At 44.9% G+C, this 21,156-nt stretch overlaps 1 protein-coding gene across 1 annotated transcript in view; it reads left to right on the top strand.

Annotated features, from left to right (window-relative positions):
- The window catches only part of LOC143927518 (neural-cadherin-like), a 55,795-nt gene that overhangs the window by 7,989 nt on the left and 26,650 nt on the right, over nt 1-21,156 (top strand). The window contains exons 3-6 of the mRNA XM_077451625.1: nt 7,504-7,597; nt 9,296-9,480; nt 11,222-11,448; nt 15,728-16,005. Coding sequence (XP_077307751.1) covers nt 7,504-7,597; nt 9,296-9,480; nt 11,222-11,448; nt 15,728-16,005 — 784 coding nt within the window. The remainder of the gene's footprint in view (nt 1-7,503; nt 7,598-9,295; nt 9,481-11,221; nt 11,449-15,727; nt 16,006-21,156) is intronic.

Genomic DNA, 21,156 nt, shown 5'->3' with positions numbered 1-21,156 from the left:
ACCGTTTCTCAAACCTTTTACTCTCAAAGAACTTTTAAATCGGGTGTCTCCAAACTTTCTAAACAAAGGGCCAGTTTAATGTTCTTCAGGAAGGCCTGACTTTGACCGTTGAGAGTAAAAAATCTCCAGACATCAGCAGGAGTAAATAATGCCCCATCATTGGTTTTAGTAGGAGGAATGGTGCCCCATTGTTGTTGTTAGTGGGAGGAATAGTGTTCCATCGATGGTCTCAGTGGGAGGAATGGTGCCCCATCATTGGTGTAAATGGGAAGGATAGTGTCCCATCGATAGTTTCATTGGGAGGAATAGTGCTCCATCTATACAATTTCATCCCTTTCTGTTGAACATAACGGTTTTAGTAGGAACTCACTTTGGTTGACTTCATTGGGCTTTATTTAGGATTGTCTACTGCATTCTATTAAAACGTAACACAAGTTTTCCTTTTGCTTTCCGAAAATCTTCATTTATGTTTATAGCCACTTCTTGGGCAGCCATTCTCAACCAGGGTTTTATGGAACCTTAGGGTTCCTCAAGAGGTTGCTAGGTGGGTTTCTTGAGCTCTGGCTAATTGATCTGATGAAGCCTATATACTTCCAAGGCCAATTCTACATGGCAGAAACAGCGGCATGACACCAGTGATCTTTTTGATAATCTTGAAATGGGGAATTCTGATTACCACTGGATGAGGGGCATTGCGCCCACTGTCCTTGTTGGTTTTCTCAGGAGTACCCCAAGACCTAAAAATTATTTCAAGGGTTTCTGTAGAGCAGACGTCACTAAATGACAGACTATGGTTCGGATCAGGACTGATTTACTGTCACATCTGGTGGTCCTGCTGGTTCCCACTCAGCCACCGTCCCCACCACCACTGTCATTATCACTGCAGAGGGAAGAGCGGGATGCACAGCAGCTTTGGACGGGAGCAGGAGCTGCCGGAGTTAACTTCTATATATATCTGTGAAAAGTTATCTCCAGCAGCTTCCGCTCCCACCCTCCATCCACAGCTGTCCACTCTGTGTATCCGAGTAGGATAGGAAAGTTAAGGGGCAGAGCTGTGGGGGCTTGTAATGTAAAGGAGGGAGAGCTGTGGGGGGCTGTAATGTAAGGGAGGGGTGAGCTGAGGGGGGGCTGTGATGTGAAGGAGGGGCAGAGCTACAGGGGGTTGTGGTGTGAAGGGGGGGTTTGATATGAAATGGGAGAGCAGGGAGGGGGGGAGTTGGGGGGGACTGTGATGTGAAGGGGGCAGAGCTGCGGGGGACTGTGATGTAAGGGAGGAGTGAGCTGAGGGGGGCTGTGATGTGAAGGAGGGGCAGAGCTGCAGGGGGTTGTGATGTGAAGGGGGGGGTTTGATATGAAAGGGAGAGCAGGGATGGGGAGTTGGAGGGACTGTGATGTGAAGGGGGCAGAGCTGCGGGGGACTGTGATGTGAAGGGGGACAGCTGCAGGGGGGCTGTCATGTAAAGCACAGCAGAGCTGTGGAGGGGTTGTGATGTAAAGGGGAGCAGAGCTTCTTGGGGCTATAATGGGAAGGAGGGCAGAGGACACTGGTGTGGGGGGGGGGATATGATAGAGGGGGGGGGGGGAAATGACACTGATATAAGAACGGGATTGTGATATAAGAGGAGGGGAACTGTAATGTAAAAGACCTGAGTCATCACACACACACATGTAATTCGAACCTCTGCTTAAAGAAAATGTTATTGATCAGATCTAATCAGATCAGCTTTTTAATTCAATACCTGTTCTATAGAGCAGTGGTCCCCAAACTGCGGCCTGGGGGCCAGATGAGGCCCTTTGCTTGCTTTTATCTGGCCCTTGAGGCACTATTTCATCCACCGATACCAACAATGTGGCACAATTCCAACCAATGACAACTATAATGTGGCACAATTCCTCCCAATGACACCAACGATGTGGCACAATTCCTCCCAATGACACCAAAGATGTGGCACAATTCCTCCCCATGACACCAACGATGTGGCACAATTCCTCCCCATGACACCAACGAGGGGGCACAATTCCTCCCAAAGACACCAATGATGGGGCACAATTCCTCCCCATGACACCAACGAGGGGGCACAATTCCTCCCCATGACACCAACGAGGGGGCACAATTCCTCCCCATGACACCAATGATAGGGCACAATTCCTCCCAATGACACCAACGAGGGGGCACAATTCCTCCCAATGACACCAATGATAGGGCACAATTCCTTCCACTGACACCAGCGATGGGGCACCATTCCTCCCACTCTTCTAGTCTGATTGCTGCTGTAAAAGGGACGACAGGAGCCTGATCTCAAGACAAATTCAGTTAGTTGAACCGACTACATTTCAAAATACTTTATTTTAATGGCTACATAATTATTACACCACTAATTGGTGTTTATTTTTATATCTGCCTGCCTTGAGCTGTAAGTAGGTTAATGAGATGGTAAATGAATAAGCTAATATGTATCAGATCACTATAAATTTCCAGTGCCCTCCGAGGGCCGTGGATAGTTGGTGGCAGATTTAGCCGTAAGTGAATACCGACATTCATAGGAATTAATAATATGTAACGAGGGTAGAGCGTTGTCACAATCCACGTTTTGCTGCGTTCACATGGTTGGCCACATTGGAAGTGAATTATCATCATAATTATCTCAGATGGTGTTCCAGTTTGCCTGCTTAGACTGAAATAAACAATTGGCTGAATCGCCAAGTCTGTCCCAGTCACATCAAAAATGTCGCATTATTTAGTAAAAAAAAAGGGGGAAAAAAAAGCGCAATGGTTACAGCGTATCTAAACCCAGAAATGTACAAACATGTCATATACAGTGCCTTGAAAAAGTATTCATACCCCTTGAAGTGTTCCACGTTTTGTCATGATACAACCAAAAACGTAAATGTATTTTATTGGGATTTTATGTGATAGACCAACACAAAGTGGCACATAATTACTAAGTGGAACCAATTGCCTTCTGAAGTCACCTAATTAAATAAATAGAGTCCTCCTGTGTGTAATTCAATCTCAGTATAAATACAGCTGTTCTGTGAAGCCCTCAGCTCAGAGGTTTGTTAGAGAACCTTAGCGAACAAACAGCGTCACGAAGGCCAAGGAACACACCAGACAGGTCAGGGATAAAGTTGTGGAGAATTATAAAGCAGGGTTAGGTTATAAAAAAAAATATCCCAAGCTTTGAACATCTCATGGAGGGAGGACTGTTTAATCCATCATCGGAAAATGGAAAGAGTATGGCACAACTGCAAACCTACCAAGACATGGCCGTCCACCTAAACTGACTGGGCTGGGCAAGGAGAGCATTCATCAGAGAAGAACCAAGAGCCCCATGGTAACTCTGGAGGAGCTGCAGAGATCCACAGCTCAGGTGGGAGAATCTGTCCACAGGACAACTATTAGTCGTGTGATTCACAAATCTGTCCTTTATGGAAGAGTGACAAGAAGAAAGACATTGGTGAAAAAAAGCCATAAGAAGTCCCATTTGTAGATGGCGAGAGGCCATGTGGGGGACACAGCAAACATGTGGAAGAAGGTGCTCTGGTCAGATGAGACCAAAATTGAACTTTTTGGCCTAAAAGCAAAACAATATGTGTGGTGGAAAACTAACACTGCACATCACCCTGAACACACCATCCCCACCGTGAAACATGGTGGTGGCAGCATCATGTTGTGGGGATGCTTTTCTTCAGCAGGGATAGGGAATCTGGTCAGAGTTGATGGGAAGATGGATGGAGCCAAATACAGGGCAGTCTTAGAAGAAAATCTGTTATGCCGCGTACACACGACCAGACTTATGTCCGACAGACTTTCGAAGGAGTTCTGCCTCAGTTCTGACGGACTTTCCGAATGAGCGGACTTGGCCACACACAATCACACCAAACTCCGACGGATTCGAACGTGGTGACGTACGACTGGACTCGAATAAGGAAGTTCATAGCCAGTAGCCAATACCTGCCCTAGCGTCGGTTTTAGTCCGTCGGAATAGCATACACACGAGCGAATTTTTCGGTAGGAACTGGGTCCGGCAGAGTTCTGGCGGAAAAATTTGAAGCATGTTCCATTTCTAAAGTCTGTCAGACTTTTGCGAATCAAAAGTCCATTGCAGCCCACACACGATCGAATAGTCTGCCGGAATCATTCCGTCAGACTTTGGATGTTGAAAAGTCCGCTCGTGTGTACGGGGCTTTAGAGTCTGCAAAAGACTTGAAACTGTGGTAGAGGTTCACCTTCCAGCAGGACAACGACCCGAAACATACAGCCAGAGCTACAATGGAATGGTTTAGATCAAAGCATATTCATGTGTTAGATTGGTGCAGTCAAAGTCCAGACCTAAAACCAACTTGAAAATTGCTGTTCACAGACGCTCTCCATCCAATCTGACAGAGCTTGAGATATTTTGCAAAGAAGAATGGGCAGAAATGTCCTTCTATAGATGTGCAAAGCTGGTAGAGACACCCCCAAAAAGACTTGCAGCTGTAATTGCAGAGAAAGGCGGTTCTAAAAAAAATTGACTCAGGGGGGCGCCATACAAATGTGCCCCCCACACTTTTTTAAAATATTTATGTGTAAAAAATGTTGAAAACCATTTAACATTTTCCTTCCACTTCACAATTATGTGCCACTTTGTGTTGGTCTATCACATAAAATCCCAATAAAATACATTTACCTTTTTGGTTGTAAGATGACAAAATGTGGAAAATTATGAAGGGTATAAATACTTTTTGAAAGCACTGTACATTGCAGCATACGAGTCCTGAGATGTGGTGGCTGCATTTGTTTATTATTTTCAGGTTTCTCTTTTTTTACTTATTTTTTTATTATAACTAGGGATGAGCTTGATGTTCGGCTCCAACATCAGGTGTTTGCCCGTTCGTGGAAGAGCGAACATTATGGGGCGTTCGCAGAAAACTCGAGCACCATGGAACGCCCCATAATGCACTGCGAAATCGCATTGCATTGCTGTATGATGATTGACCAAAGCATGCACCTGACCTGCAGGCTTTGGCCAATCCCAGGGCCCTCTGCTAAGTCCACACCCCACACTATATAAGGCTGCTTACACGACAGCGCTGTGTAGTGTTGTTGGTGTGGACAGAGAGGTAGCGTCGTGATTTAGATTAAGTAGGCAGGTTATTCAGTTAGTGCCAGTGTATTTATACATATTTATATACATACTGTATATACCGTCTCGTGTGTATGTGTGTGTGTAATATATATATATATATATATATATACTATACTCTACATCCAGTGTAGCCTATATCTACAGTGCATTCTGTGGTGTACTGTTTCTAATACACTTCAGGTGGTCTACACAGTATCTAATACAGTGTGTACAGTTTCTACTACACTTCTGGTGGTGTACACAGTACATCATGTCTGGAAGGCCACTAAGGAGAGGCAGACGCTCACATGCCACTAAAAGAGGGCAAGCAGCCTCTGTGTCTACAGTCAACAGTGGTGGTCGTGGACATGGTGCATCCTCTGCAGGTGGCAATGGGGCACACTTGTCCTTTTTTTTTTCTGTGGCTGCCCGTGTTATTGAGCCAGAACATGCAGAAGAGTTGCCTCGGCCTATTCCACTGGCTCCTTGTCCACAGTCATTTCTTCCGTAGCCCCACTATCATGAACGGGTGAGTCCCCAGAATTATTCAACCACAGTGTTGGGTACAAACTGCTGGAGGTTGCGCAGTGATTTGAAGGCTCTGATGTTGGTTCCCAGGTTGAGGAAGGGAGTAACGTCAGCCTAGAGAGAGGGGGTGCTCAAGAAGGACAAGAAACTGACAGTCATGTTCCCCCAGCTGCAGCATACTGCCAGGTTTGCTCCAGTGAGGAGGAGGGAGGGGATGATGAGGTCACTGACTGTACTTGGGTGCCTGAGAGAAGAGAGGAGGAGGAGGCACAACTCCAATGAGGCAGGATGTCCTCTAGGGGGCAGCTTAAAGGCAGCCACCCTATTGCATCACACCGCAGAGCTCTGCTGCTGACTCCCCACTGACTTTTAAAAGTTCCTTGGTGTGGACCTTTTTTGACACGTGTGCTGCATATCACACTGTTGCTATTTGCAACCTATGTCTGAAGCAGATCAAGCGTGGCCAGAACAGCACCTGCTTGGGCACCACATGCTTGAACAGACATATGACGACCTGCCATGCAGTCCGTTGGCAACAGCGCTTGAAAGACCCACATCAAAGAAAAAAAAAGGACTTCTCCTTGCTCCTCATCTGGGATCTCCAACCCTACTATACCTCCATTCCTCTCAAAAACCTGCACTGAGAGGAATGAGGGTATAGCAATAGGTGTCCCAAGTACTTGCAGCCAATCTGCTAGCAGTACACCACCATCTGATTTTCGCAGGCAAATTTCCCTACCCCAGTTGTGAACCGTAAAAAAGAAATTCCATCCCAGCCATCCACATGCTCAGTGTCTAAAGTTATAGCTTGGCCAAATTGCTAGCACTGCAACTGCTGCCTTTTCAGCTGGTAGACTCTGCCCCCTTTCACAAAGGCGCTTCTGGAAGAATGGTCAAACACGCATAAACCTTGTGGACGGCCTTTCCAGAAGAGTTGAAGCTGTTATAGCTGCAAAGGGGGGGGAGGGGTGCTATAGTGTATGTAGGAGGATTTGTATGATCTCTATGTATCATAGGGTTGCCACCTTTTCTTCAAGCCAAACCCGAACACTTTAGCGGCACAGGGCACATTTTTTTCGTAGTATACACTATAGGATTATAAAAGACCTGGGACACCTTTGGGTGCCCCCCAAGGAAAGTGGTAATGCAGTGCGCTGCGGCAAACAGTAGGTGTGGCCAAACTGCTCTTACTAACATCATGCCCCCCCCCCCAGTGATACCAAACCTACCCTCAGAGAGCAGATCCCGAATGGCAACAGATTTTTGTGTTACTATCTAAGCTACTTGGGGAGCCACAGCCCAGTCTAAATAATGTGTCTGGGTTTCAGGCAGACTGAAACCCGGACACAGGATTCCAAACCCGAACTGTCCGGGTGAATCCTGGACAGGTGGCAACCCTAATGTATCACCTGAGGTCAGTCACTTCACTGGGTATATGTAAGGGTTTACAGTTACTTCATTTTTTAAAATTTTTGTCTGGGTCTGCTTTGGAGAATGTTCATCATACTTTTTTTTTCGCAAAGATCAGTTTAAAAAAAATGTTTTTGTTAGAGCTGTGTCCCCATTTTAGAAATTTCCCCCTACTTCCTGTTGCTCTGACCTCTATAAACCAGACAGGAAGTGAGGGAATGTTTGACGGCAGGCTGGCTTGAAAGCAGAACTATGAAATACACAGGGATGCTCTCGGCCACAGAGTCACATCAGAGGGCCACACCCGGGCTCCTGGGCCGTCAGCCTCACAGCCTTGATTTAGGAGGCTCTCCAAAGCCCAGGAGCTGGTATTTATGGCGGTAATTATTCCAGGCTGTCTGCCGGCAGAGATGATTGAAAATAACCAGGTTGTGTATTTCTTGTCTCCTGTGTACAGCGGCCCGTTCCCCGGTCGAGGTTGGCAAGGTCTTCGCTCCAGATGAAGATGATTGGGACAATAAAACCTTCACGACAGTCTCGGAAATGCCTCTGTAAGCTCCGCGCTGTAACTCAACGTTCGCTGACAAGTTAGGCGATGAGACTATTTCATTACACGTCGTCGTCACCCTGATTGGCTTTTGGGGACATGTCAGCGTTTGAAACAATGCTATATAATTCACCAAGCGGCTGGGAAGGAGTCACTAAAGATTAATTAGGTTTTGACTTTTATGGAGGTTTCATATTTGTAGCCGAGATAATGAAAAGCGGATTAGACTGAACGCAGTCTCAACAATGCAGTTGCTCAGGAGCCCTCTGAAGCAAAACTCTGGCTGTCTGAAACAGGAAAGAGATAGACCGTTAAGGGCTAAAAGTTTCAGTCAAGGGACACAACCATGCCGTACTCTGAGATATATTGACGTCACTTCACATAGGAGAAAACAGGCCATCAACAGGAGCCATCTAGACCAGGGGTCTCCAAACTTTCTAAACAAATGGCCAGTTTACTACCCTTCAGATATTTTTTAGGGGCTGGTGGTACAATGCTCAAGATAAAGAATCCCATTATTCTCAATGGGCCTATTCACACCCAAGCATAGTGTCACGTGCAGCTCAAAGAAGTACACAAGCTTCTTTGGGGCAAAGTTGCAAGTCTTTGGCCACCTAGGCTTTAATGGGAGTGTCTGAAAAATGCATGAAAATGTGTATTTAGGTCCATTTTTTAAGGAGCCACCAGGGGCTCCTTACGTACATGTCCAGAAAACAATTTCCTAGCTAGCTATTCTCATGCTTAGGAGCTGAAAGATTTACCCTTGAATTCCTCTGGGAAAATGGCCTTCCTGGTATGTGAGGTTGCCTAGGCACTCTAGTTGTTACTACAGTCCTGCTCACTGCTCTCCTTGCCGGAGGTTCTGACATGAGGAAGCAAAACACTGGCTCTACCAAGATTGCTACCTCCATACAGAGGAACAGTGCATATCAAGAGTATAGCTAGTCGTAATGGGGAAAATATCAGATGGAGGGGGACCACATGCAATACTGGTGACTAGTCCTTTGCCCTTCATTTTTTTTTTTTTTTGGGCAGAGCTCAGCTCTACTCTAAATGGCCAATTGAGAGGCTCAGAAAATGGAGCGAGTGCCGCCAACCTTGGGTTTCACAGACAAATTCAAGATTTGCACAGATCATTTGTTCCATGTTCATCCATTGTTACTAGATAGATTCAATAGATGGTCAAACAGGAGATGTCCTGTACCACGTCTCAGCTACACTAAACCAAAATGGCTGACAAGAAATGGTAGTCAACCTTTGACCAACAGTCAGAGATTAGCATCTCTTTAAAGAATATATAGAGCCCAAAGTTTTTTTTTATGTATTGAGTATAGAAGGAGAAGAACCCCTGTCAGTAGTTTTTCACTGTGTCTCCTTGAGTAGGCACTACTCCACTTTCTATCTTGGCGATGCAACAAGAAGTGAAGGGAAATCTCTCCATAGTGAGGAGGTGGTTGTCATCAGAAAAAGTTTCCCCTTTGGTAGATTTCCTCTCTATTCCTGTACTGTCAACTGTAAAGATTTGGACAAATAGGTTGTATCTCCCCAGTGGGGACAGAGACAGCCATAAAAGTCTACAGAAGATCTAACCCTTCCCTAGTCTATCCCAAACTAAAAAGGTTTCATCTGTAGATATAATTTAAAATAAGACTATTGTTCTTACATCTTTGTACATTCCTTTGATGTGTCCTTATTTATCTAGGCACTTCCTCCTGGACCCAAGCACTGGGACACTGACTATGTTGGAGAATGCTGGCCAAGGAACGTATAACCTGGAAGTAAAGGTGTCCGATGGAGTTTGGCCGGATGTCACGGCCACCGTGAGAATTCACGTGAAGGAGATCAAAAGTGACGCCATCTTCAACTCCGCTTCCCTGATATTAACAAGTATGTCATAACTGCAATGTGGCCTCTACCACTTCTCCACCTCAACGTAGCCTCCTTCGTACCCAGTTGAAGTAGAACACCAATCAAAACTTCTTTTTTAGTTTTGGATGGAGTGGGGGAAGGTTAGAAACTCTGTCAGGTTTTTATTGCCTATTTTACCCTCCCTGTTTTTCTTAATGTCCATTGCCACTAGGATCCAAAGTGATGGGAAATCCCAAATGTTTTACAGGTACCTCCAATGCATGTGATATCTTAAAATATGGGCCCCTGTTTCTGATACAGATGTCAAAGGTGGGAATTCCTTCCACTTTGGGTAGCATCTCACTTGCTTCTTATTGCATATCTAAGACAGAGATTGTGGGAAAGTCTCCCTGGAGAAGAAGTAGAATGAAAATGACAGAGACTGTTGACACCCCCCCCCCCTCTCCCGGCTGGAGTCCTTGTTTTTGTGGTACCACGGTACAAATCACGTTTCATTGATTTTCCTGACCCACATAAATCATTGCATAGGTTCAGGGTGAGGAAACAGTCATATCCAAGGTTGTGGCTTAACTTCTCCAGGCCCCTATGAACACTGTCACACCTACCATACACACAAATGTCCCACAACAGTAAGAGACCATCATTCCGGAAGCACAGATAGGCAACATAGAGCTATACATTTGGTTGCAGTTACTACTTGTCCTACCTCTGATTACTCCACACGATTTATTGCCATGACCATGTAAGCCCCTGTACACACGGTCGGAGATTTCCACAACCAAATCCGTCGGATTTTGCCCGTCGGATTTTGTCCGTCGGATCTTGTCCGAAACTGTTGCATACACACGGTCGGACAAAGTTGGTGAAAAATCCGATCTTTCAGAGCGTGATGACGTAATTTCGTTACGATGGGACTGCATTCAGGCTAGTAGCCAATAGCTTTGATGTAGGAATTTGATCTGAGCATGCGTGGCACTTGGTCCGATCAAAATTCTCTACACATGATCGGAGTATGTCCGATCGGCCCAGTTGGTCGGGAAATATTTCCAACATGTTGGAAAATTGGGTCCGACGGATATTCTGACGGAATCAGTCCAATGCATACCACACACAGTCGGATTATCCGACGACGCGGTCCGATAGGACACATTCCAACGGATTCTCCGACCGACCTCTGAAAGCCTGCTTCTCCTTCTCTTCCTCCCATCAGCTTCCAGCAGCTGCAGGAGAAAAATACAGGGGATCAGTTCCAGTAATTGCCACCTCCACCTCTTCTCCTGTCTAGGTTCCACTTCCTTCTGCTGCCTGGACCTCCTGTGTACTCCCCTGGTTCCCCCAGCCCCACAGCACTGTTGGCTCCCCCCTCTCCTCTCCTGCTCGCTGCTGCGGAGGATTGTTTCAGAATGGAGAGTGGGAAATAGGCTGGTAAATGTCATTTACTGGCCACGGTGCATGGTCGAGGAGGTGGCGGGCGGTAGTAGAGAAGGGGGGCCCAGGTCAGTTTTTGCATTGGAGGCCAAGCTTCAAGCTATGCCTTTGATTGTCACAAAGTTTGGTAGACATGGAGCTTGTCTTTCTCTACCATGAAAACTTCTCCTTTACTATCTGCTGTCTTGCTATACTGCCTCCAGCTCATCTATTAAAACATAGAACAAAAGAAATCAGTCTTCCCAAAAATGACAAACTTAATCTGGCTGGATGCTTTTGAGACCCTTCCAACCCATCATCTCATGATAGACATTCTGTTTTTCCCTCCTAGATATTACTGCAGAGGAGTTTATCACAAAGGATGAGCATGGAGTGAGTAAAGAGGACCGCCTGCGGAGGGTTCTGGCAGAGGTAGTGCCGTCTCATCTGGATAACGTCCAGTTCTTTGGCCTGTACAGTGAGGGGAGAGTGACGGAGCTCAGGATGGCTGTTCGGGACTCTTCTTCTTACCATAAAGCAGACAAGTTGCAAAACGTGGTCATCAAACACAAGGAAAAGGTGGGTCTTTTGTGGCTTTGAGAGGTTGATGTAGTATGTTCTGACTCACAAGGGGTGATCTGCTGGTCTGTTGGGACATCGACATAAAGACTTTATTGCGGTACTGTCCACAGGATGACACCTAAACTATTGTTTTATATCATATAGACTAGTATATAGTCTATCATATAGACTTTAGGTTGATCATGAAACCATGACCTGACCTCTATTCCATTCAATCAATTAACATCCATAATATTGTCTTTATGGTTGTGCCTGTGGAGAAGAGGAAGGAGACTTTTTCACGCCAACCCAAAGAAGAGATACACTCATTTTCAGACTTTTTTTTCTCAGAGAATAGGTGCAGGAACTACCCTCTTCCAAGTGAAGTCACTACTTGTCTTTGCCACCTAACCACCTCCGAGCACCATCCCTTGGTTCCATCCCCCTACCCACCTCCCAGTACTGCTCCTTCTAGAGAAAACAGAACCAGGTATCATTTTGTGGTGCTATGTATTTTGTATGGATTTTTTTAGGGAAAATATAAAAAGCAGTAAAATAGATCCCCTGCAGCCAGCAACAATCGCCCCCCCCAAGCATTAATAGAACCTTACAGCAACAATAGCCCCCCCCCCCCCCACAAACAACAAAATACCCCCTACTAACAACAGATCCACCCCAGGAACAATAGACCAGCATCAGCAACAATAGATCTACCAACAGCCAGCATTAATAGGCCCTCCAGCAGCCAGAACTAATCGACCCCTCCTTCAACAGTAGATCCCTCACAGCAACAATTGATAATAGACCCTTCCATCAACAAATACACCCCCCCCCCCCAAAAGATCCTCCAACAGCCAGCACCAATGGACCCTCCAGCACACTTCAGCACCCCTTGCCATTAGATACATGGAGGTGCCGGAACTGCGTTTCCCTACATTCCTGCTAAAAAAAAAAAAAAAACCTGTTCATGCTTATGGTAGTGAAAATACCTTGTCCACTGGGTTGTCTTCAAAAAAACATACACCACCAGCGAATCCAGCAATGTCCAATTTAATCCGCAGTTCCTTTGCTGCATGCTGCCATCTACTTTTCTTATGTCAGCGGGGGCCAGCTGCCTCTTTCTGGGTCTTGCAGCCAGCCCCTCCTCGGTGACGCACCGTGTTACATGTGCAGTATGGTGGATATTTCCCAGTACTTGCACTGAGTACCGGGGATCACCCCGAAGCCTCCTGGGATGCCTGATCTCAGTAGTCCAGGTGGCTTCGGGAGGGAGGGTACATCATTCTCATGTAGGAGGGAGGACCATAAAAATGAACTCTCTGATTGTGCAATGGGGGTAGGAGTGTGCCAAAGGAATATCAAAAGCTTGCATCTTTAATAACTTGGACAATAAAGGTTATCCAAAATGTCTGCCCTAGCTGCTTTTAGAAATATTTGTAATTAATTTTTAATGAATATATAACTGCATTAATTAGGGTTTCCTTTATATCTACCTGGAGCCCGGCTTTAATAAAATATAACTTTTATTGTATAGTAATAACGCGCTTTCAATAGTATAGTATAAGAGTTATGTTCTATTAATTATTAATAGTTATGTTTTATGCATCTCGTGGCACAAGGGTATGTAGGAGCCAATGGATCAAAGTCAACCGAAGGCGGACAACCATTTTAAATTGCAATTCCATTTGTTAAGTGCAATAGAAAAAAAAATATGTGCCTCCCATATGGCCATGACAATTGTTTTTCACCTCTAAAGTGGTTGTAAAGGCTAAAGGTTTTTTTTTTTTTTTAATTACTACTAAACAAATTGCCTACTATAATGTACAAAATTCTCTTAAGCTGGCAAGCAATTATACTAAAAAGACAAGAACCGGGGGGTGCGCATGCCCATGCACCAATGGCCACTTGGTTGATTTATAAAGTATACAGTGCCTTGCGAAAGTATTCGGCCCCCTTGAACTTTTCAACCTTTTGCCACATTTCAGGCTTCAAACATAAAGATATAAAATTTAAATTTTTTGTGAAGAATCACCAACAAGTGGGACACAATTGTGAAGTGGAACGAAATCTATTGGATAATTTAAACTTTATTAGCAAATTAAAAACTGAAAAGTGGTGCGTGCAAAATTATTCGGCCCCTTTACTTTCAGTGCAGCAAACTCACTCCAGAAGTTCAGCGAGGATCTCTGAATGATCCAATGTTGTCCTAAATGACTGATGGTGATAAATAGAATCCACCTGTGTGTAATCAAGTCTCTGTATAAATGCACCTGCTCTGTGATAGTCTCAGGGTTCTGTTGAAAGTGCAGAGAGCATCATGAAGACCAAGGAACACACCAGGCAGGTCCGTAATACTGTTGTGGAGAAGTTTAAAGATGGATTTGGATACAAAAAGATTTCCCAAGCTTTAAACCTCCCAAGGAGCACTGTGCAAGCGATCATTTTGAAATGGAAGGAGTATCAGACCACTGCAAATCTACCAAGACCTGGCCGTCCCTCTAAACTTTCAGTTCAGACAAGGAGAAGACTGATCAGAGATGCAGCCAAGAGGCCCATGATCACTCTGGATGAACTGCAGAGAACCACAGCTGAGGTGGGAGAGTCTGTCCATAGGACAACAATCAGTTGTACACTGCACAAATCTGGCTTTTTTGGAAGAGTTGCAAGAAGAAAGCCATTTCTCAAAGATATCCATAAAAAGTCTCGTCTAAAGTTTGCCACAAGCCACCTGGGAGACACACCAAACATGTGGAAGAAGGTGCTCTGGTCAGATGAAACCAAAATCAAACTTTTTGCCCACAATGCAAAACGATATGTTTGGCGTAAAAGAAACACAGCTCATCACCCTCAACACACCATCCCCACTGTCACACATGGTGGTGGCAGCATCATGGTTTGGGCCTGCTTTTCTTCAGCAGGGACAGGGAAGATGGTTAAAATTGAGGGGAAGATGGATGCAGCCAAATACAGGACCATTCTGGATGAAAACCTGTTGGAGTCTGCAAAAGACCTGAAACTGGGACGGAGATTTATCTTCCAACAAGACAATGATCCCAAACATACAGCAAAATCTACAAAGGAATGGTTCACAAATAAACGTATCCAGGTGTTAGAATGGCCAAGTCAAAGTCCAGACCTAAATCCAATTGAGAATCTGTGGAAAGAGCTGAAAACTGCTGTTCACAAACGCTCTCCATCCAACCTCACTGAGCTCCAGCTGTTTTGCAAGGAAGAATGGGCAAGAATTTCAGTCTCTCGATGTGCAAAACTGATAGAGACATACCCCAAGCGACTTGCAGCTGTAATCGCAGCAAAAGGTGGCTCTACAAAGTATTAACGCAAGGGGGCCGAATCATTTTGCATGCCCCACTTTTCATTTTTTTATTAGTTAAAAAAGTTTCAAAAATCCAATAGATTTCGTTCCACTTCACAATTGTGTCCCACTTGTTGGTGATTCTTCACAAAAAATAAAAATTTTATATCTTTATGTTTGAAGCCTGAAATGTGGCAAAAGGTTGAAAAGTTCAAGGGGGCCGAATACTTTCGCAAGGCACTGTATATATATATATCTATATATATATATAGATATATATCAAATATAGGCAAATGCAGGCCAGTTATAGGTGAATCCAGGAAGGGACTTAGAATAATTAGATGAACAGTGTTGTCACCCTAAGATGGGAAGTGTGTTATTGGCAGGATCACCAGGTGAAACTAAAGGGAAAACAATCCTGGTTTTGAATGGGATGTCCAGAAAGCTGATATAGGCATAAAGCTCAAGGGTTCGCTTTTAGCCATATAGTGTAGATAAGAGTGAAGTCAGGACTTCCATCATCGACCAAGAACATTTTGAGGTCATCAGATCAGCATGACAACCAGGGGGGCCCAATGTCTTGCATAGGAGAGGTCAGCTGTGGTAGCCATCATATCTTCTCTGCTCAGGCTTAAAGTTAATTTCGAAGTATGCAGAGCCTATTTAATGCGCTGGTGACTCCGGGAGAGCTAATGCTTGCTGATGGACCCACTTTCCCTAGATGTAAAGCTTACAGATAAAATCAGACACGAGACATTATGATAGAATCGGTCAGGGCAGATGCGAAAGGCTCGATAAATGTGAAAGCCCTGCTTGTTGCATGAATTATGTATCGGAGGATACAGCCGTACACGGCAATACCATTTGTCCGCTGACATAAAATCCATGCCTTCACTTTGACGGGTGCAATTGCTCTCGGCTATCCTCTGTGAACGCTAACCACGTTGTGTTTTTTTTTTCTTTTTTTGCTTTTGTTCTCATCAGATCCAGGCAGCTGTTCAGACAGAAGTATTCCCAGGGGACAGAGACTTCTGCCTACGTACCATCTGCTTGAGGAATGCGGGGTGCCGAGACCACAGCGCTGTCAGAGACTTCATGAATCTGGTGGATGGGGGCAGCATATCCTTCGTGTCTGTCATCCACGACCTGGCCACAGCGTGCAGGTGTCCACCGTCTGGACGGGCTCGGCCTTCATGTTCCTCTCTACCGTGGAACCCCTGTCTACATGGGGGCACCTGTGTGGACACTGCTAGCGGATACAGGTAAGGTACATCAGGATCGGCAGGTATAAAGAGAACTAGTCATGATGGAGGGGTTATGCCAGAATCTGAATGTTCAGCAATCATTGCAGTTGCCAAACACTTTTATTTGCTCCCTTCCAGTCTCGCCCATATTTTCCCTGGTTGTCCAGGCCTATGCTTTCAAGGATGCCAGATCACTGGCGATATTCTTCATATTTGATGGACCTGTCCTATGTTGGACCATCAATATCACCACAGTCGAATCTGCCTATAAAGTGATGACCAGGCGGTACATGGTCCCTTCCAGACTGGCCCATATTTTCCCTGGTTATCCAGGCGTATGCTTTTGAGGATGCCAGACCACTGGCAATGTCCTTCATATTTGGTGGACATGTCCTATGTTGGACCATTAATACCGCCACACTTGAATCTACCTATAAAGTGATGACTGGATAGTACATGGTCCCTTCCAGACTAGCCCATATTTTTCCTGGACATCCAGGTCTACGTTTTTGAGGATGTCAGACCACTGGCGATGTCCTTCATATTTGGTGGACCTGTCCTATGTTGGACCAATAATATCACCAACTCGAATCTGCCTATAAAGCGATGACCGTGTGGTACATGGTCCCAGCCAGACTGCCCCATATTTTCTACACCCATTTAGACCTATGTTTTTGAACATGCCAGACCACTGGCAATGTCTTTTATATTTGCAGGACCTGGGACGTTTTGGGACGTTGGGATGTTTTTAATCCAGGGTCTTCTCACTATTGCTTACACTACTACGAACAGAGCTCAGAAAAGACAGGTCTTCTTGCGCTTCAAACCCCCCAACATTACTAAATGATAAAGCATGGAAGAAGCAATGTAACCATTTCTCAGAAGCTGAATCTTGCCTAGATGGCATTTTTATTAACGAACAACAGACTAGTACTCTTATTAACACTCATGCCAAATTCCCCAAAAAAACAACTGTAGATCCAGTTCACTTCTGGTTAGTTCACATTGTTGCCAGTCATGCCCTGATGAAGGGGGCACTTGGACCCCCAAAAAGCAATACTTTTTTGTACTCTACCCCTGACTTTTAATGGAATAAAGTTGTATCTGGTACTCTTAGCAGTGGTGTGGTGCTTCAATTTAAATTTAAGCTGCATTATACTACAAGGGAGTGGAGATCCTCTGAGTGTGGAGATCCTCTGAGCTGTAGAAGCTTCTTGCCCGGGAACACTGATATTTACACATTTACACCGACATTTACACTGACATCAATACCAGTAAGGTAACCCTACAAGTCCAGTGCTATCTTTCCACTTTCCTCATCTAAGCCCAGATGAAGGGGGTGATATCTGGCCCCAAAACACGTTAGCTACTGTACTAGTATTAAACTTCTTTTCAAACCTCTGGGTTTTAGAAATTCAGAATTGTGTCAGCATAGCTCAGGGGAGTCATTTTGACCCCTCGATGTGTGGAATCTGTCTACCCAACAACAAGACGTTCCATGTGGATCACACCAATTGGAACTTAAAATGGTCACATCTATTTAGCGTCATGTTCCAAGGTCATCAATCTACCCCCCAGAGCAGATAAATATTCATGACCTAGTGATTAAGACTTTCCACACTGATTACTGGAACCTCCTTCCAGCATCAAGCTGAAGAAATCCACGCACCAGACCTATGGAAAACCTACAGAACCCAGAAAAGGGTACTGTAATTATTAGCTTAGACTGGTTGCAGCCTAGCGGTAATACATTCTAAATATATTAAAGACAGGAATGCATAGGGCAGGGTCACTACACCTCTGAGCTGAAACCTTTAGCCAACTCAATATTGAACCCTTTGGACTAAGACTGAGATGCCTTTAAAGTGGTTGTAAACCCTTTACAACCACTCTAACCTACAGGTAAGCCTAGATTAAGGCTTACCTATAGGTGCTTGAAATATCTCCCAGACCTGCACGATCTAGGACAGTGATGGTGAACCTTGGCACCCCAGATGTTTTGGAACTACATTTCCCATGATGCTCGGGCACTCTGCAGTGTACTGGAGCATCATGGGAAATGTAGTTCCAAAACATCTGGGGTGCCAAGGTTCGCCATCACTGATCTAGGAGATATTTGCAAATCGCTGTACGGCGATTTCTCCTGCGCATGCACTGGAGTCAGAAAGGGCACGCTGTGCTGTTTCTAGCTCGGTTCATGCCATTAAAGGCGGCTCCCACACGCATGTGTGGGAGTGACGTCACACAACGTCATGCAACTACGGCCAGTCACAGAGCCGGAGTTCGCGGCCCCAGAAGGAAGAGGGGTGAAGAATGGACGCTCGCTACTAGCGAGGAAGAAGGGGACATAGCGGGCTTCTCCTGCAGGTACGTGTCACACAATGGGCTACTATGCGATGCATAGTAGCCCATTATGCTTTACCTTTGCAGGGAAACAAAGAGGAAGTAACACCCAACAGGGTTTACTTCCTCTTTAAAGTTCATATGCGTGTAAGGCAGAGGTAGGCAACCTCGGCCCTCCAGCTGTGGTGAAACTACCAATCTCATCATGTCTCTGCCTCTAAAGCCCCATACACACCATCAGTTTTTCTGCTGAGTTTTTCCTTCAGAGTTACCAAAAACATATAATATGAGGTCAAACGTTAGGCGTTTCAATTTGTATGCAATCAGGCAGGCCCTTGCACTACATGGTTTTGGTAAACCTGAAGGAAAAACTCAGCAGAAAAGTCATGCCTGTGATTTTTAGGGTCTTGCAATGTCTCATGGGACTTTGAGTTTCAAAACAGATGGAGGGCTGAGGTCAGAGCTGGACTGGGACAAAAAATTGGCCCTGGACTTCATCCAGATCGGCCCACTTTAATTTTGCAAACACGCCCAAAAAGGCAGCCAATAGCCCAGAGTTCCCGACCAACCCCAGGCCTTGGGACTAATAATGATCATCGGTAATAAGGAGTCCCGGAGATTTTTGGGGGCCCATCGGACACTGTAGTTCCGGAATGAAGGTGCCCGGGACCTGGGACAGACATGCCAAATGGCAGCCTAAAACCGGCCCACTGAGCCATTAGCCCACCGGGAAACTCCCGGGAGTCCTGATGGCCAGTACATGCCTGGCTGAGGTTGCCCACCCCCGGTGTAAGGGAAGGTGTCCCAATACTTTTTGTAATATAGTGTATCTAACAGATATGTACAAAAGATGGACAGATCCAAAAACTACCAGGTAGGTAGGAACATCCAGATCTACCCAAGAAGTTATCACTGTTGAAAAATGAATATAAGAATCTGGGTCTGACTCAGCCCTTGGGCTTCACCTGTAGCTAAAATATAACTTTTGGGTGGGTTAATATCAGAAAGTGATGCTTATGATTCTGAGGATTATGAGTGATAATGGGGTCTTCTGTGATGTGTTGGAGGCAATACAAAGCTTCTGGGGCTAGAGCAACCATGACAAACTATGCATACTAATTCAACAGTGATTCCTTCCAACATTGTAGACATTTTTTACAATGCATCCTATTTCAACACTGATATATAAATATAAATATAAATATATATATATATATATATATATATATATATATATATATATATAGTAGCTAGTATTTATAAAGCATGCAATACATACTGATATAAAATTTTTCCTCCTATGTTTAGTTGTGCATTAATTCTAGGGTCTGCCCAAACAAAACGCCACCAAATAAATGGTAAAAGCAATTTACAAAGTTGATGATTTCATTGCCCTGCCTTACCATATGACAAATACAGAAAATGTGTTATAGGTCTTTAAAAATCTGTTACATATTTTAGATTTTCTTTCCTTTCCTGCAAGCCAATATAATTTATTAATTTGAGTAATTTCCTCCCCCTATATTTCGGTTCTCTCTGCTGCCGCAGCCAAGACGGATTAAGCCCCCAGTTTTCCTCTGATGCCGTCAACCCGTAATATTCTTAGAAGCACTTTAAATAATTTTTTTCGCAGACATCTTTGTTCATTTTTTTAGCACGCTGTTCTGCTCGGCAAGGCTTAGCGATATATTTTATAGAAATCAGAGTGGAGGGAAGGGATTAGAAGAGCGGCCCCGGCAGATGGAGGAGTCATTTGTATTCATTAAATGCTGTTCTACCAGAAAAAAAGATGTTTGTGTAATGTATGCACTGATGGTATTTCTATAATCCGAGTCTAAATCTGATTGCAGCTGTTTAACCATTTTGTCAAGAAGCACCTGTCTTTTGGGCTTTGTCAGCTAGACCCATGAACTTCGCAGGAACTGACCACGGTACTTTCTACCATGGCCTCCGCTAAGTTTATTAGGTCAAATTGGGAATGACTACCGTTAGTTAATGGGTATGTCCATGTAGCGCTACCCTCCATAGGAGCCGCTGGATTTTAACTGGTTCTTCCCCAAACAGTGCATAGGCCACCGTTCACACAGGCAACAATCCATTCACTCTGGCTCCATTAAACAGTCTAGGGCTGGGATATGCAATTAGCGGACCTCCAGCTTTTGCAAAATTACAAGTCCCATCATGCCATTGCCTCTGGGCGTCATGCTTGTGGCTGTCGGTCTTGCTATGCCTCATGGGACTTGTAGTCCTGCAACATCCCTGGCCTGTCTTTTGAAGATTTCTCGCTTGTAGAACTTTAACAGGAGACGGGTATGGGGTATGGGATACTCTAGAGTTTTTAAGAACAGTAGACAGAGGACAATCTTCTCTTAGTAAAGATAGCACAGTTTACCTCTCAGAGCTAGGGACCATGAAATAATCTTGCAGCTGGGGACAATGGGATAGCTTGCAGAACAATTCTCTCATAGATGGGGACCATGAGATAATTTGAAGAACAGTTAAAGGCTCATAGCTGGGGACCTTGAGATAGCTTGCAGTTGCAGAACATTTAAAGTCTCATAGATGGGGACCATGAGATAGTTTGAAGAACAGGTAAAGGCTAATAGATGGTGACCATGAGATAGCTTGAAGAACAGTAAGATTCTAACAGCTGAGGACCATGAGGTAGCTTGCAAAACAGCTAAACTCTCTACTCACAAGTCCCAGAGCAGGCACTTCCACAGGCTTGATTCATTAATGGAGAAGACCAGCAGCCAGTCCAGGCATTACTGAGGGGCAAGCAGCCCCATGAAGCTCAATGATCCATCCCTCGGAGGGGGGGAGACA

The sequence above is a fragment of the Lithobates pipiens genome, unplaced genomic scaffold (assembly GCF_037356315.1).
Source record: "Lithobates pipiens isolate NorthernLeopardFrog02 unplaced genomic scaffold, aLitPip1_a1.2 Scaffold_10, whole genome shotgun sequence".
Taxonomy (NCBI): Eukaryota; Metazoa; Chordata; class Amphibia; order Anura; family Ranidae; genus Lithobates; species Lithobates pipiens.
The sequence above is the reverse complement of the archived record's forward strand: the minus strand, read 5'-3'. Positions and strand labels throughout refer to the sequence as shown.